At 42.6% G+C, this 12,631-nt stretch overlaps 1 protein-coding gene across 1 annotated transcript in view; it reads left to right on the top strand.

Annotated features, from left to right (window-relative positions):
• The window catches only part of LOC311240746 (thyroid hormone receptor alpha), a 149,368-nt gene extending 140,108 nt beyond the window's left edge, over nt 1-9,260 (top strand). The window contains exons 7-10 of the mRNA XM_084329320.1: nt 5,247-5,452; nt 5,811-5,957; nt 8,498-8,756; nt 8,962-9,260. Of these exons, the coding sequence (XP_084185446.1) occupies nt 5,247-5,452; nt 5,811-5,957; nt 8,498-8,756; nt 8,962-9,212 (863 nt within the window). The 3' untranslated portion in view covers nt 9,213-9,260. The remainder of the gene's footprint in view (nt 1-5,246; nt 5,453-5,810; nt 5,958-8,497; nt 8,757-8,961) is intronic.
• Nucleotides 9,261-12,631: the final 3,371 nt, after the last annotated feature.

Here is a 12,631-nt window from a genome sequence, read left to right as displayed (position 1 = left end):
CATTACACAGCTGGAAAGAGGTCTCCCCCCAAGCGCCTTAGAATGCTAAACATTTACTCACCAAATGAGCTTAGAGAAGAACATGTTATAAGCTTTGAAGTAACCAAATATTAAGCATGTCTGAAAAATGAACTATGCAGAGATTATTATTATTATTATGAATTATACAAAAAGTCTACTTTATTTTCAGTGGAAGGAAAACCATAACTTTATGGTCGTGTTCATTGTAATTTACATCATGGACACGAATAACTAAACACGGCGCTCTTGAGATGTTTTTGTTTGTATTAGTTAATAGGCTCGAAAACAGCCTAAAAAAGATGGACGGAACGATTAATGAGCTATTGTTTATTCAATATGTCGAGGGACAGGAGCGCAAGTAGCGCTATTTAATCACCTTCTCTTGGGGCAGAGATGTTCGACAGTGAAACGTTGTCCAAGCCTCTGTGTAGAAGAAGAGTGCACCAGCCAGCTTGCCTGCTCAGAGCAAATAGAATTCTGGTCCCAGTGCTGGGCCTCTGTGTGTTTGTTATCATCATATCTAGGCCTCATTTTCTTAATTGGCAAAATTCTAAACTAAAGGTCTTTAGAAAAAGAAGGTTCATGTTGACGTCAATGTCGCTTACTTGACAACAATGCAGAAACACAGCACCCAGGGAAAACAGCGTGACATCACTGGGACCTGGATTATTTTTAAAGTGAAAGAAACGTTTAGAGCGCTGGTGACGGTGACCTAACCCTCATTATCTAAGAACTCTGTGTGAATGATGTTTTTCCGAGTAGTGGTGTTGCTAGGTTACAGTGCAGATATGTTGTGGCTGAGGGGGGAAATTGACCAGCCACAGCGGCCGCTTATCAATATGCGTTCTTGTGTCCTCCCGTGAGTGCTTGTAACGTGGTCGAAGTACGAATGGAGAACAGATAGTTAACATGTTCCCCCTAAACCTCGAGAGTGCATCGTTTGGTGACTTGGTTGTCGAGAACGACAATTCTTTCAGACTTCTTTCTGATTCTTCTGAATTTTATCTTGTACATACAGTATGCATATTTATCCACATATCAAGTGCCAAAGTCTATTAAAACGTTATTCCGACTGTGAAAATATAGGTCACTCTCCTCTACTTTTGTAAACAACTAACATTATTCACCTCATCGGCTATTAGCCCAATTAAGCTAGCTCTCGTAATGAAGCAGATGGAACTGAGTGAACACAACTGAGCCTGCATTGTTGCCTACAACAATCTGAACAATCAAAACATTATGTGCTGTAATAGTGTCTTCAATGCCACCAACACACACACACACACACTACCGACAGGCTGGACCAGGGCCCCATTCCTCGTACGTGGTTCAACTAAGTCGATCAAGATGTCATTATCCAGCTTCAGTTAACCCGATGTTTGAAGTCGGGATTTTCCTGTTCCTCGAAGGTGGATTCAGTCTCGTTAACTCAAGCCAGACTTGCGACTCAGGCTAAATGCGCGCGGCCGCTTCAGGTGAAAAGCCAGCACGTATCGATGGCAGAGATCCTGATTCTCTAACGGCATTGATTGATTAATTGATTTGAAACTTTATTGACAGATTGCAATACGGCTCAATCGCCTCGCCGACAAGTTAAATGCGTTATCTATAGGCTAATTTTAAGTCCCTCATTACCTCAATCAATCAGATTATATTTCTTTAAACTTGCCTGCTGGATTGAATAATCAAATGAGATCTTGCTAGCGAAAATAATTAGTTAAACTGTTCAACAGAATTACGATACGGCTCTCTTACCCATTGATTGATGTATAGTTTATCTTTAACTTATCTCTACTGTGGTCTAACGGGTTGTTCGTTTGACTTTCACGCAGACGACCGGTGTTCGAGACCCTAGTCTTTTCCTTCTTTTTGCAATATAGGAATAATTCAATTTGGTGCACGTTGAGAGCTATATAAAGAATGACATCCTCAATGCATGTAGATTTATAATATTTTAACTTAAAACCAGGCTACTTTGGCGTATAATCATTAATATTATATTCAAGAAAATTATATTGGAAACACAGGGTTTTGAACCCCGGTCGCTGGGTTGGCAGGCTTGAGCACTACCGCTGGGCCACTGTGCCAGATGGGATAAATTCATTGTTTATACATTAATGAACGAGAGACCCGTGTTTAGAATATTCCTTATTTTGAATGAAGTTTTATTTCTTTATCCTCATTCATTAATGTGACGTCAACGGCTCATTCAATTCCTCAAATCCGTCAAACAGCGCATCTCATCAGACATCTTAATCCCAGTTACAATTAAAATAACCACGTCATAATGTGTACATCGCACCGAGCGAGCGCCACGGTATATATAACGTGCATTATTTAGGACAAAGTGAATTTAGTATCAGCATTTTGGGTCTATTTTACATTTCAAAAGCCCCCTCTGGAAGAATGGAGCACAAAAACGTAATTCAGAATGGTATAATGCAGATCGTAGACTGTGGGAATAGTTTCAGGAAACGGGCTGTCACTTTTTTGCGGGGGCGTGGCGATGGTTCAGGCTAACTTGAACTTAAACTCTGCTTTCGACCAGGCTCAAACTTTTGGATCTGTTGTCATGGTGATTTGGAAAATCCACGTACGGGGAACCGGAAAGTCAGTTATCCAGTTAAAGTTATCCGGCTAACTCAGTTATCCAGGTACGTGGAACGGGGCCCTGGGCTACGTTGGAGGGAGACAGACCATGTATTTACCGTTATAAACCATTAATACATTTTTCTGTCAATTCAATTCAATAAAAAAAACGTTATTAGTCCCGCAAGGGGCAATTTAAGGCATGAATACGGCAAACAGCTGCACTTATACACATCCAAGACAAAACAGGGGACAAGAGACATACATGACACTATTAAAGCACAAGAGACATGACAGTGTTAGAACAGGATCCTTATTGTTGATCTGTCAAGTCTAATAAATAAATTCGGTCAGTACAAACAAAATGCACTTTCGTCAAACATTTTAAAATCAAGGGGTCAAAAGGTGCAACTTGACCATTCCTTGTACTGTGGCCATTCACCAGTCGAATGGCCTCGGGAGCTAAACCAAACTTCCTTCTGTTTGATTTACAGGCAGGATGTCTAAAGCCTCTTCGTAAGTGAGGGTCATTACATTAGCTTATTAATATTATAACTCTTACTTGTCCGATGCAAACATTAAACTCCACTCTGCGACCAAAGTTCTCTCTCCTTAGGCAGCAGCTATAACTTAGTTGGCTACGTCTTCGATCGTTGTCCCATCGGTCCTTGGTAGGAGAAGCAAAATGATATTTCATCCACAGGGCTATTCCTCTCGGCTAGCTTCTCTAATGTTAAGGCATCTGTGTCTTGTACCGAGTTGTTGCCCATCTGTACACCTCGCTAAACTCACAGGAGAGTTGGGAGGACAGCGACACTAGTGTCTCCACGCTGCACCGTCCTGGCGCAGGCAAACAGATGACAGTAACCAGACTGGACCCTGAACAATGCGTCTTCTGTGCCCGTGTTCTTTGAGAGCTCGTTCTCCTGATTAATTAACATGCCTCTAATTGGAAATGGATTATACCTGCCGACCAGGGGCATCCCTCATCTTTATCTTTTTTTTTTCAGTTTCTTTCTTTCTTTCTTTCTTTCTTTCTTTCTTTCTTTCTTTCTTTCTTTCTTTCTTTCTTTCTTTCTTTCTTTCTTTCTTTCTTTCTTTCTTTCTTTCTTTCTTTCTTTCTTTCTTTCTTTCTTTCTTTCTTTCTTTCTTTAAAAAAACGTGTTTCTTCCCTTTTTCCGGAGGGAAGGGGGGGCTAACACGACACTAATGAGTAAACCAATGACAGGGGAATGTAATTATTCTGAAATATGGAGAAATTCATTAGCCTCAAGCTTATTAGGAGCAAGGTGTGAACAAATTCGGGATGAATTAGACAGGGAAGGGACTGTAACAATTCAATACGAGTGAATTATACTCAATTATAAAAAGGATAGCTCAAATCAAGCAATCTGATTCATACCCACAGTTATTCTAATTCCTTTTCACACTTCCACTAAGTTTATTAATAAACTCTGCTTCATGCCAGGCTGAACTACGCCCCCATATACTGTACCACACAGCCTGTCGTGAGTGTAAATAATATTCTTTGTCAGACCAATGCTCAATTTCACACTCACTGAACCACACGCATACAGTACAGTACACACACATACACATTGTTCAAGTTCACGTTCTTTATTTGTCAAATACACAACAATACAGGGGCATTGCAGGTAATGACATGTTTGTGTTTCGAGCTCAGACTCAACAGTGCACAATAAGAAACAATGAATACTGGGAGGCTATGTGGCGCAGTGGGCAAGGCGCTCGCAACGAATGCTGGAGACTGGGCTCGAACAGGATGCCTCCTGTTCGAGCCCCGCTCTCCACATTGCTTTCAGTTTAGCTGGTCGTCCACAGTAATACACATTGGCCGTATTACGGGGAGGGAAACTGAAGGGTGGGGATCGGGCGTTGTGGACAGCGACTCCTACAGGTCGGTTGGTGCGCCTGCGCAGTAGAATCAAGAAGCGACGGGGGCGGGGCCCCTCCAAAGCCCAGACCCCCGACGCTGAAAGATCGAGCCGCGCAGGTGAAAAGATGCGATGGCTGTTACCTCGAGTATCGGAGGGGACTCGTGCTATGTATGACCTAGTCTACATTGCAGCCGGCTTGTGGGAGGCAAGAAACAACGTTCGAAGACAGGGGAGGGTTGAATTGGACGATATGAAAATTGGGATGGGAGAAAAATAGAAAAATGGGAGAAAAAGTGGATAAAAAAAAAAGAAACAATGAATACAAGAATGGTAACAATAAGTAGTAGTAGTAGTAAGATCAAATAAAATAAATTATTAAATGAGGTAAGATTAAATAAAATAGTAAATTATTTACAGAAATTGTCTTGTGTATTTGTTGTTTCTGCTTCATTTTGTGTAAATTATATCCTTGTAATATAGTGTAAATTGTCCTATTATCTAATTTGATTAATTGTATATAGTGCTTGCGACATTTGTATTTGATCTTTAATACAACTTTCTACCTCCTTCTCCCATGCACACATCCCCTCCCCTCTCTCTCTCTCTCTCTCTAGCTCTCTCTCTGGCTCTCTCTCTCTCTCTCTCTCTGTCTCTCTCTCTCTGTCTGTCTCTCTCTCTCTCTCTCTCTCTCTGTGTCTCTCTCTCTCTCTCTCTTCCCCCCCCCCTCTCCCCACCCAGTGGTGCTGGACGATTCGAAGCGCGTGGCGAAGCGTCGGCTGATCGAGGAGAACCGTGAGAAGAGGAAGAAGGAGGAGATGGTGAAGACGCTGCAGACGAGGCCGGAGCCCAGCAGCTCGGAGTGGGAGCTCATCAGGATGGTGACCGAGGCCCACCGGCACACCAACGCCCAGGGCTCCCACTGGAAACAGAAATGCAAGTTCCTGGTGAGATTTATTTATGGTTATATTTTTATTATTATTATTATAAAAATTTGTATTGTAATTTCTTTTATAATTCTTATTATTTTCCGAATTATTATTATTATTTATTTATTTTTCTTCTAATCTTTTAGAACAAGGTAACATTTGTCTGCATGTTTACAACCAGGGATGGCAGTTTTAATCACATCTTGCTTGGAAATACATTAAATAACATTAATGAAAATGCTGAAATGCATTATTACATAAATAGACCTGAGTGACGTGGACACCAGAAGTAAAGGCTTAAAATGACACTGGACCGTGATATACTCTATCCAACTACTGTACTCAATTATACTCTATAAACTGGTTCTGTCTGCAGCCAGAGGACATCGGCCAGGGTCCAACACCACCCACCCCTGACGTAGACAAGGTCGACCTGGAGGCCTTCAGTGAGTTCACCAAGATCATCACCCCGGCCATCACCCGCGTCGTCGACTTCGCCAAGAAGCTACCCATGTTCTCAGAGGTGGGTCTGGATGGAGGGGTAGTGTGTGTTTTATTCGAGTCCTACAGAAACTAAACAACAAGACTAGGCACCATAGATCTTCTCAAGGCAGGGCTCTAGTAGGGCTGGGCGATTAATCGATATTATCGATTAATTCGAATGAATGATTTAAGACGATTTTGAACAATTAAAATCGTTAAAAAAAAATTGTCACCTTTTATATTACAAAAAGTGATGTTTGGTGAACGTTAGATTTGCACTTTATTAATCCCAATAGGGAAATTCATTCTTGTTTTATGATCAAGAGGCACCTTTATTTGTTTTAAGTGAAGTTTGGTGAAAAAGCAAGTTATTGCACTATTAATCCCAATAGGGACATTCATCTTTGTTTGATCAAGAGTAACCTTTTATATTATATATATATATACTTATTTGTAAGTGAAGATTGGTGAAAGTTAGGTTTGCACTTCAATCCCAATAGGGACATTCATCTTGGTTTGATCATTTTTTTTGTGTCAAATAAAAACAAAGTTTATTTGAATGATTTCCTTGGCGTTTAGTTTTCAAGAGAAAAAAATCGATTAAAATCGTAAATCGGATTAAAAAAGATTTATCTGGGATTTTATTTTCAGGCCATATCGCCCAGCCCTACTCTACAGTGCGACCATTTCAATCAATCAATTTCTTTAATGACCACCCAGCCAGGCTGGTGGAATTTGGTTTCAGTGCAGCATGTTACAGCATTTGTTCCAACATAAAACATAGAACATATAACATCACTTACAACGTACAATTACATAATTACAGTTCAGAGTTTATGTCCATGTCAGCAGAGGTAAGGGGGGGGGGGGGGGGTATTACAGGGAGTTCAGTGTCCGTATGGCAGTGGGGAAGAAGCTGTTTTTAAAACGGGATGTTTTGGTGGTCAGGGATCTGTAGCGCCTCCCGGAGGGCAGCAGCTGGAAGATGTGGTGTGCTGGGTGAGTGGGGTCAGAGATCATTTTTCTAGCTCTACTGATTGTGCTTTGGCGGTGGAGTGATTCGAGAGAAGGGAGGGGGGTGCGGATTATTTTGGAGGATTTATTGATAATTATTTGGAGTTTGTTTTTGGAGTGAGTGTCCAGATTGCTGTACCAAACAGTTATGGAGAAGGTGAGGATGCTTTGGATGATAGCCTGGTAGAAGCGGAGCAGGAGATGTTTTCTGACTCTGTATTTTTTGAGCTGGCGGAGGAAGAAGAGTATTTCAGTCGCATTTGCCCCTAAACATGTATTTGTGCGAACCGGAAAAAATATTTAGGAGCACAGTGTGCAAGTAATAGTATTAACTATAATATATAGCTCAGCAGCTGTAACAGAATAATTGTATTATTTTTTATTATTTACATTTCAACCGCGTCGAAATATTAATTTAAATTATAATAATTATTAATTGTATAAAGAACTTTCCATGTTCTGTCATCTGATAATTCCATTACCGGTTACCATTACCATTATCGGTTTCGAAGTCAAAATGTTGGTATCGTGACAACACTACAACATACAATAGCATGCATGCACGCACAGTATAATATGCATGTAATATAATAGTTTGTAAACTCTGTGTTACTTGAAAATGTTTCACTGTGCTCCTAAATTTCTTTATGTGCTCCACTGCTCCTACATCTTTTCATTTAGGACCACATGTGCTCCTTGGGAAAACAGTTAGCGTAGAGCCCTGCGAGGTATAACCTAACCCAAGAATCTGAGCAGTAAAATACTCAGACACTCTCAGATGAATGGAAGACCTTTGGTCAGTCTTGTTCCACTGCAATTATGGGAAAAAGTTGCTGTAATCTGAACTTTTAGCCACAGCGTTTTTCTCCAGATAATATATTTACTTGTGGTGAAGGAATTTCCTCATCATTCATCTCAACATTGAATGGGTTCCCAGTTTGTCTTAACGAACCTCATTAACTGACTTAATGAGTCTTGTTAACATCTAGTCAGGTCTGTTGATTGGTCGCTTCCTCAAGCTTTCCCCACTGCACCCCCCCCTATTTCTCTCTATGAGTGGGAATGATCCCTGTATGTATGTGTGTGTGTGTGTGAAGGACCTTCTTTAAATCTAGTGGTTACCAGAGCTTATAATTTGCCTGGAAATAATTCAGCATGGCCTGAGCGGTGATAAGTTAACGGCGTGTCTAAACCTTGTGCACACGGTCCCAGTGAACGTCATGGCGTTTCATAGTTTATATTGCTGTCAGAGTGGCTTGAAGAACGGAGTGCACGTTCATCATAGCAATGGCAATTATTGCAATGCGGCCCCCGTGTTGTTCCAAAATCTTGGAGGTGCGCTCAGACCCTCCATCACCCAGGCCACAATATCGCAAGAAGCATGAGGTTCTAGAGCAAGCTGGCATGTTTATATTGTGTTGTAGCTGCCTTGTGAAGACCAGCTCATCTTACTGAAGGTTCTAGAGCAAGCTGACGTGTTTATGTTGTGTTGTAGCTGCCTTGTGAAGACCAGATAATCTTACTGAAGGTTCTAGACCAACATGACATGTTTAACTTGTGTTCTAGCTGCCTTGTGAAGACCAGATCATCTTACTGAAGGGCTGCTGTATGGAGATCATGTCGCTAAGGGCCGCCGTGCGCTACGACCCCGAGAGCGAGACACTGACGCTCAGCGGGGAGATGGTGGTCAAGCGTGAGCAGCTGAAGAACGGAGGGCTGGGCGTGGTGTCGGACGCCATATTCGATTTGGGCAAGAGCCTGGCACAGTTCAACTTGGATGATTCGGAGGTGGCACTAATGCAGGCTGTGCTACTTTTGAGCTCAGGTAAGGAAATCCAATCCAGTCGGTAATCAGTTGGTTTTGTGAAGGCCTTAAAGGTAGTCAGTGTAGATCCACACAAACAGCATTTCCATCAGATGAGTTTTGAGTACCGTATGTGGATCTACACTGTCTACCTTTAAACCATTCTGCAATATCCTGAATCTCTCTCTCTCTCCTCCCTTCCCTCTCGCTCTCTCTCCCATCCCAGATCGCTCGGGGCTGACCAGCGTGGAGAAGATAGAGCAGTGCCAGGAGACCTACCTGCTGGCGTTAGAACATTACATCAACCACCGCAAGCACAACATTCCCCACTTCTGGCCCAAGCTCCTGATGAAGGTGACGGACCTGCGGATGATCGGCGCCTGCCACGCCAGCCGCTTCCTCCACATGAAGGTGGAGTGTCCAAACGAGCTCTTCCCTCCTCTCTTCCTGGAAGTCTTCGAGGACCAGGAAGTCTGACTTTTTACTCACAAACATTTGAAAACCCCTAAAGAGAACCCCCCTCCCCCCTCCGACCTAGAAATAAAAGAGAGAGGAGGGGGTGAGGTGGAGTATGGGGGGTGGCGGGGGGGGGCCAGGTGCGAGGGGACAGAAGACAGGAAAGGAAAGACAAGAGGACAGGATATTTTTCTCACAGGGGGAGGAGCCTGTTCTCGCAGGGGGAGGAGCCTGTAAACCTTTCTTTTTCTCCAACCACCAGCACCAGCAGACACGCCCACGCTGAACAAACCACCAGAGAAACTCACAGACAATCTTATTTTTTTTGCGTGAATGTGATTCATATGTGACTCCTCGAGGCCAGGGCTGGACTGGAACAAAAAATGAATCGGCCCTGGCGTTTTGGGGCCGGACCAGGGCCCCGCCACAGTCGGTTCGGACGCCACCCACCGGGACGCCATCCTTGCAGTCTCCTTAAATATGCGTACCTACTGTACTATTCCCTCAAACCACTACAACGCTGAGCAAACAGTCGTTTATTCGCGGATATAAACAGCATGGAGCCGTTCCGCCGTTTACGTGAACTATTCGATTCACGCAGATACGTACAGTATCCAAAAATATCGACGATGAATATTTGAGTGAGGTTTACACGGTTAATAGATCACCTTTTAGTTTTATATCAACGTTCAGAGAGGAGGAACAGTTAGATCTTTGTATGTGAACGGGGCGATTCAATCAACTGTGTGCTTGTTTGCTTGGGGGAGTTTGACCTACAGCCTACCATGTGAAGGTGCTCAGCGGACTGTAGACGGAGAGCTTCCCCACAGGCGGTACAGACAGTAATCCATACCATTATACATCCCAACGCAGTGGTTCTCAACCGCTGTGCCGCGACACACTTGGTTGTGCCGTAAAGCAAGATCCAAGTGTGCCGTGGAAGAATAGGACGACCAATTAATTTTTATTTTATTTCATAAGGCTCCACAAAATGACTTCTAAATGACATACATTTCAATTCAGCATTAGATATTTGTGCCAGCGCACCTCGAAATTCACAACTAGTTGTAAATATTCTTTTATATACCTAATGTGTCTCCATTCACATGATCACATCGACGTTGTTCACAGGGAGGGGGAATATTAATTACTTAGCTGCACATCAACATGTCAGACGCGCGCATAACGAGCTGCTAGCGAAAAAACTTACGAATGACTCCGTTTGTTTTGACCGGAACGGACAGATTTCTTGCACAGTGCACTCGTCCGACTAGCAAAGAGGGAGGCGGCCCCCGTCCAGAAAGAAAAGAGCAAAATCCGGCGACGGGGTGTTGTGTGTCGTCAGGCGTGGACTGTCTGGAGACGTCAACAGCCCTCGACCTGAGTAGCTACATCATCAGCAGGGGTTCGCTGACTTCACTAACACACAACCGGTGCCATCAGTGCTGCCCAGTTGGTTGAAGAGGCTCTTGAAAACAAAGTATCCCCTCTACGTGACGTTAGCTGTGCTGCAGATTCAGGTAATTCCCTCTTTCACTCACTCCCTCCCTCCCTCCCTCACTCACTCACTCACTCACTCACTCACTCACTCACTCACTCACTCACTCACTCACTCACTCACTCACTCACTTTTATTGGCATAAAAATGTGATATCGGAAAATATCGGTATTGGTTTAAAAAAGAAAAAAAATTAACCTTTATTTACCCAGGCAAGTAAGAACAAATTCTGATTTTATTTATTGTCAAAAGTATGCATAATGTTGTGTTAATTCCACAACAAGAGATAATGTAATGTTAATTACCTGAAATTATTCAGTTTTTTTGGGGGGGAAACCCTGCATATATCGGTATCGGTTGATATCGGTATCGGAAATTAAGAGTTGGACAATATCGGTATCGGTAAAAAAGCCAATATCGAGCATCCCTAGTTTAAAGCTATTCAGTAACGACAGAGCTATCTCTCTCTCTCTCTCTCTCTCTCTCTCTCTCTCTCTCTCTCTCTCTCTCTCTCTCTCTCTCTCTTTACAACTTCAGCCTCACATTTACCCATTCACTCACACATTCACACACGGATGGCGGAGGCGACCATGCCACTGTCGCCCCCACACTGTACAATATCTGCACTTGTTAGTCAGATGCCTATTATTTCCACATAGAAGTGCTGCATGTGCTGTTCATAACATGGCACTGTTCCCTCTATCTATGTTTCTCGAATATCTGATTGCACATCAACAAGGCAATTCGATTAGATTCAAATGTATTGTCATCATACAGCACAACGGAAAGAAGTTTGGCATCCAACCAGAGTGCAAATGTAACAGTAAAGTGCAATAGTAATATACAATGTACAGGTGATTAAACTGGATATAAAATATACTACTGAGTAATAGTGTTAATCAGATGTATGTACAGAGTTTAGTATTAATATGTGTACAGTGATACAGGTATACAGATATACTGTCATGTAAGTCATACTGGCCAGCAGCATAACTAGTACGAGTAGGTAAGGGATATGTACAGATGATTATGTGAAGGTATGTACAGACATATGTGTGTGTGTATGTATGTATATATATATATATATATATATATATATATATATATATGGTATATAATATAAATCTGTGCCTCCTATAACATCAATCTGCACTAGGGCTGAGCCCGAACGTTCGAACGTTCGAACCTTCGTTCGTTACGTTGGCAATCAAATTCTAAATCAACATTTGAATTTTGAATTTTGAATTTTAAAAAATTACATTTTTTTTTTTTTTTTTATTCTGGTTTTTCTTATATATTTATTATATTCATTAAAGAAAGTTGATTTAATTGATTTAGTTGGCTGAGGCTGAGGCTTCTCCCTGGGCTTGGTCTGGGGCTGAGACTATCACATGCTTCCTCCGACACATGTGTAGCCAATCAACCGCTTCTTTTCACCTGGCAGCGCGGACTCTCACTGAGAGGGTGTAACGTGTGGAAGGATCACACTACCCCCCTTAGATCCTTTCCTCGCTTAGCAGGCGCCCCGACCGAACTGTAGGAGTCGCTGTTTACAACGACCAGGACCCACCCACCGGCTTTCCCACCCTCTAACATTACCAATTGTGATGGCCGGCCAAGCCGGAAGCAACGCCACCCAGCCGCACTTTTTATTTAAATTTTTTAATTAAAAACGAAGGTTCGAACGTTTGTTCGAAATACCCTGACGAAGTTCGAATCCCAAAAACAGGCTTCGGGGACAGCCTTAACACTTTCCGTGCCGCGGGTCCGGTGCCCCGGAACCCTGTTGCGTGCCAACGCCCACTTCAATGATAGAGCTCTCATATTTGCAAACGCATAAACTATATCTTAAATTATGGCTATGTGTATAATATGGCCATCGCTTATCAATGACTTGTTTGCAGTCAACATTGTCGAAACGGATCGGTTCATTTCCATTTTG

Source organism: Notolepis coatsorum (genome assembly GCF_963971535.1).
Source record: "Notolepis coatsorum genome assembly, chromosome: 14".
Classification (NCBI taxonomy): domain Eukaryota; kingdom Metazoa; phylum Chordata; class Actinopteri; order Aulopiformes; family Paralepididae; genus Notolepis; species Notolepis coatsorum.
This window is presented reverse-complemented; position numbering and strand designations above follow the sequence as displayed.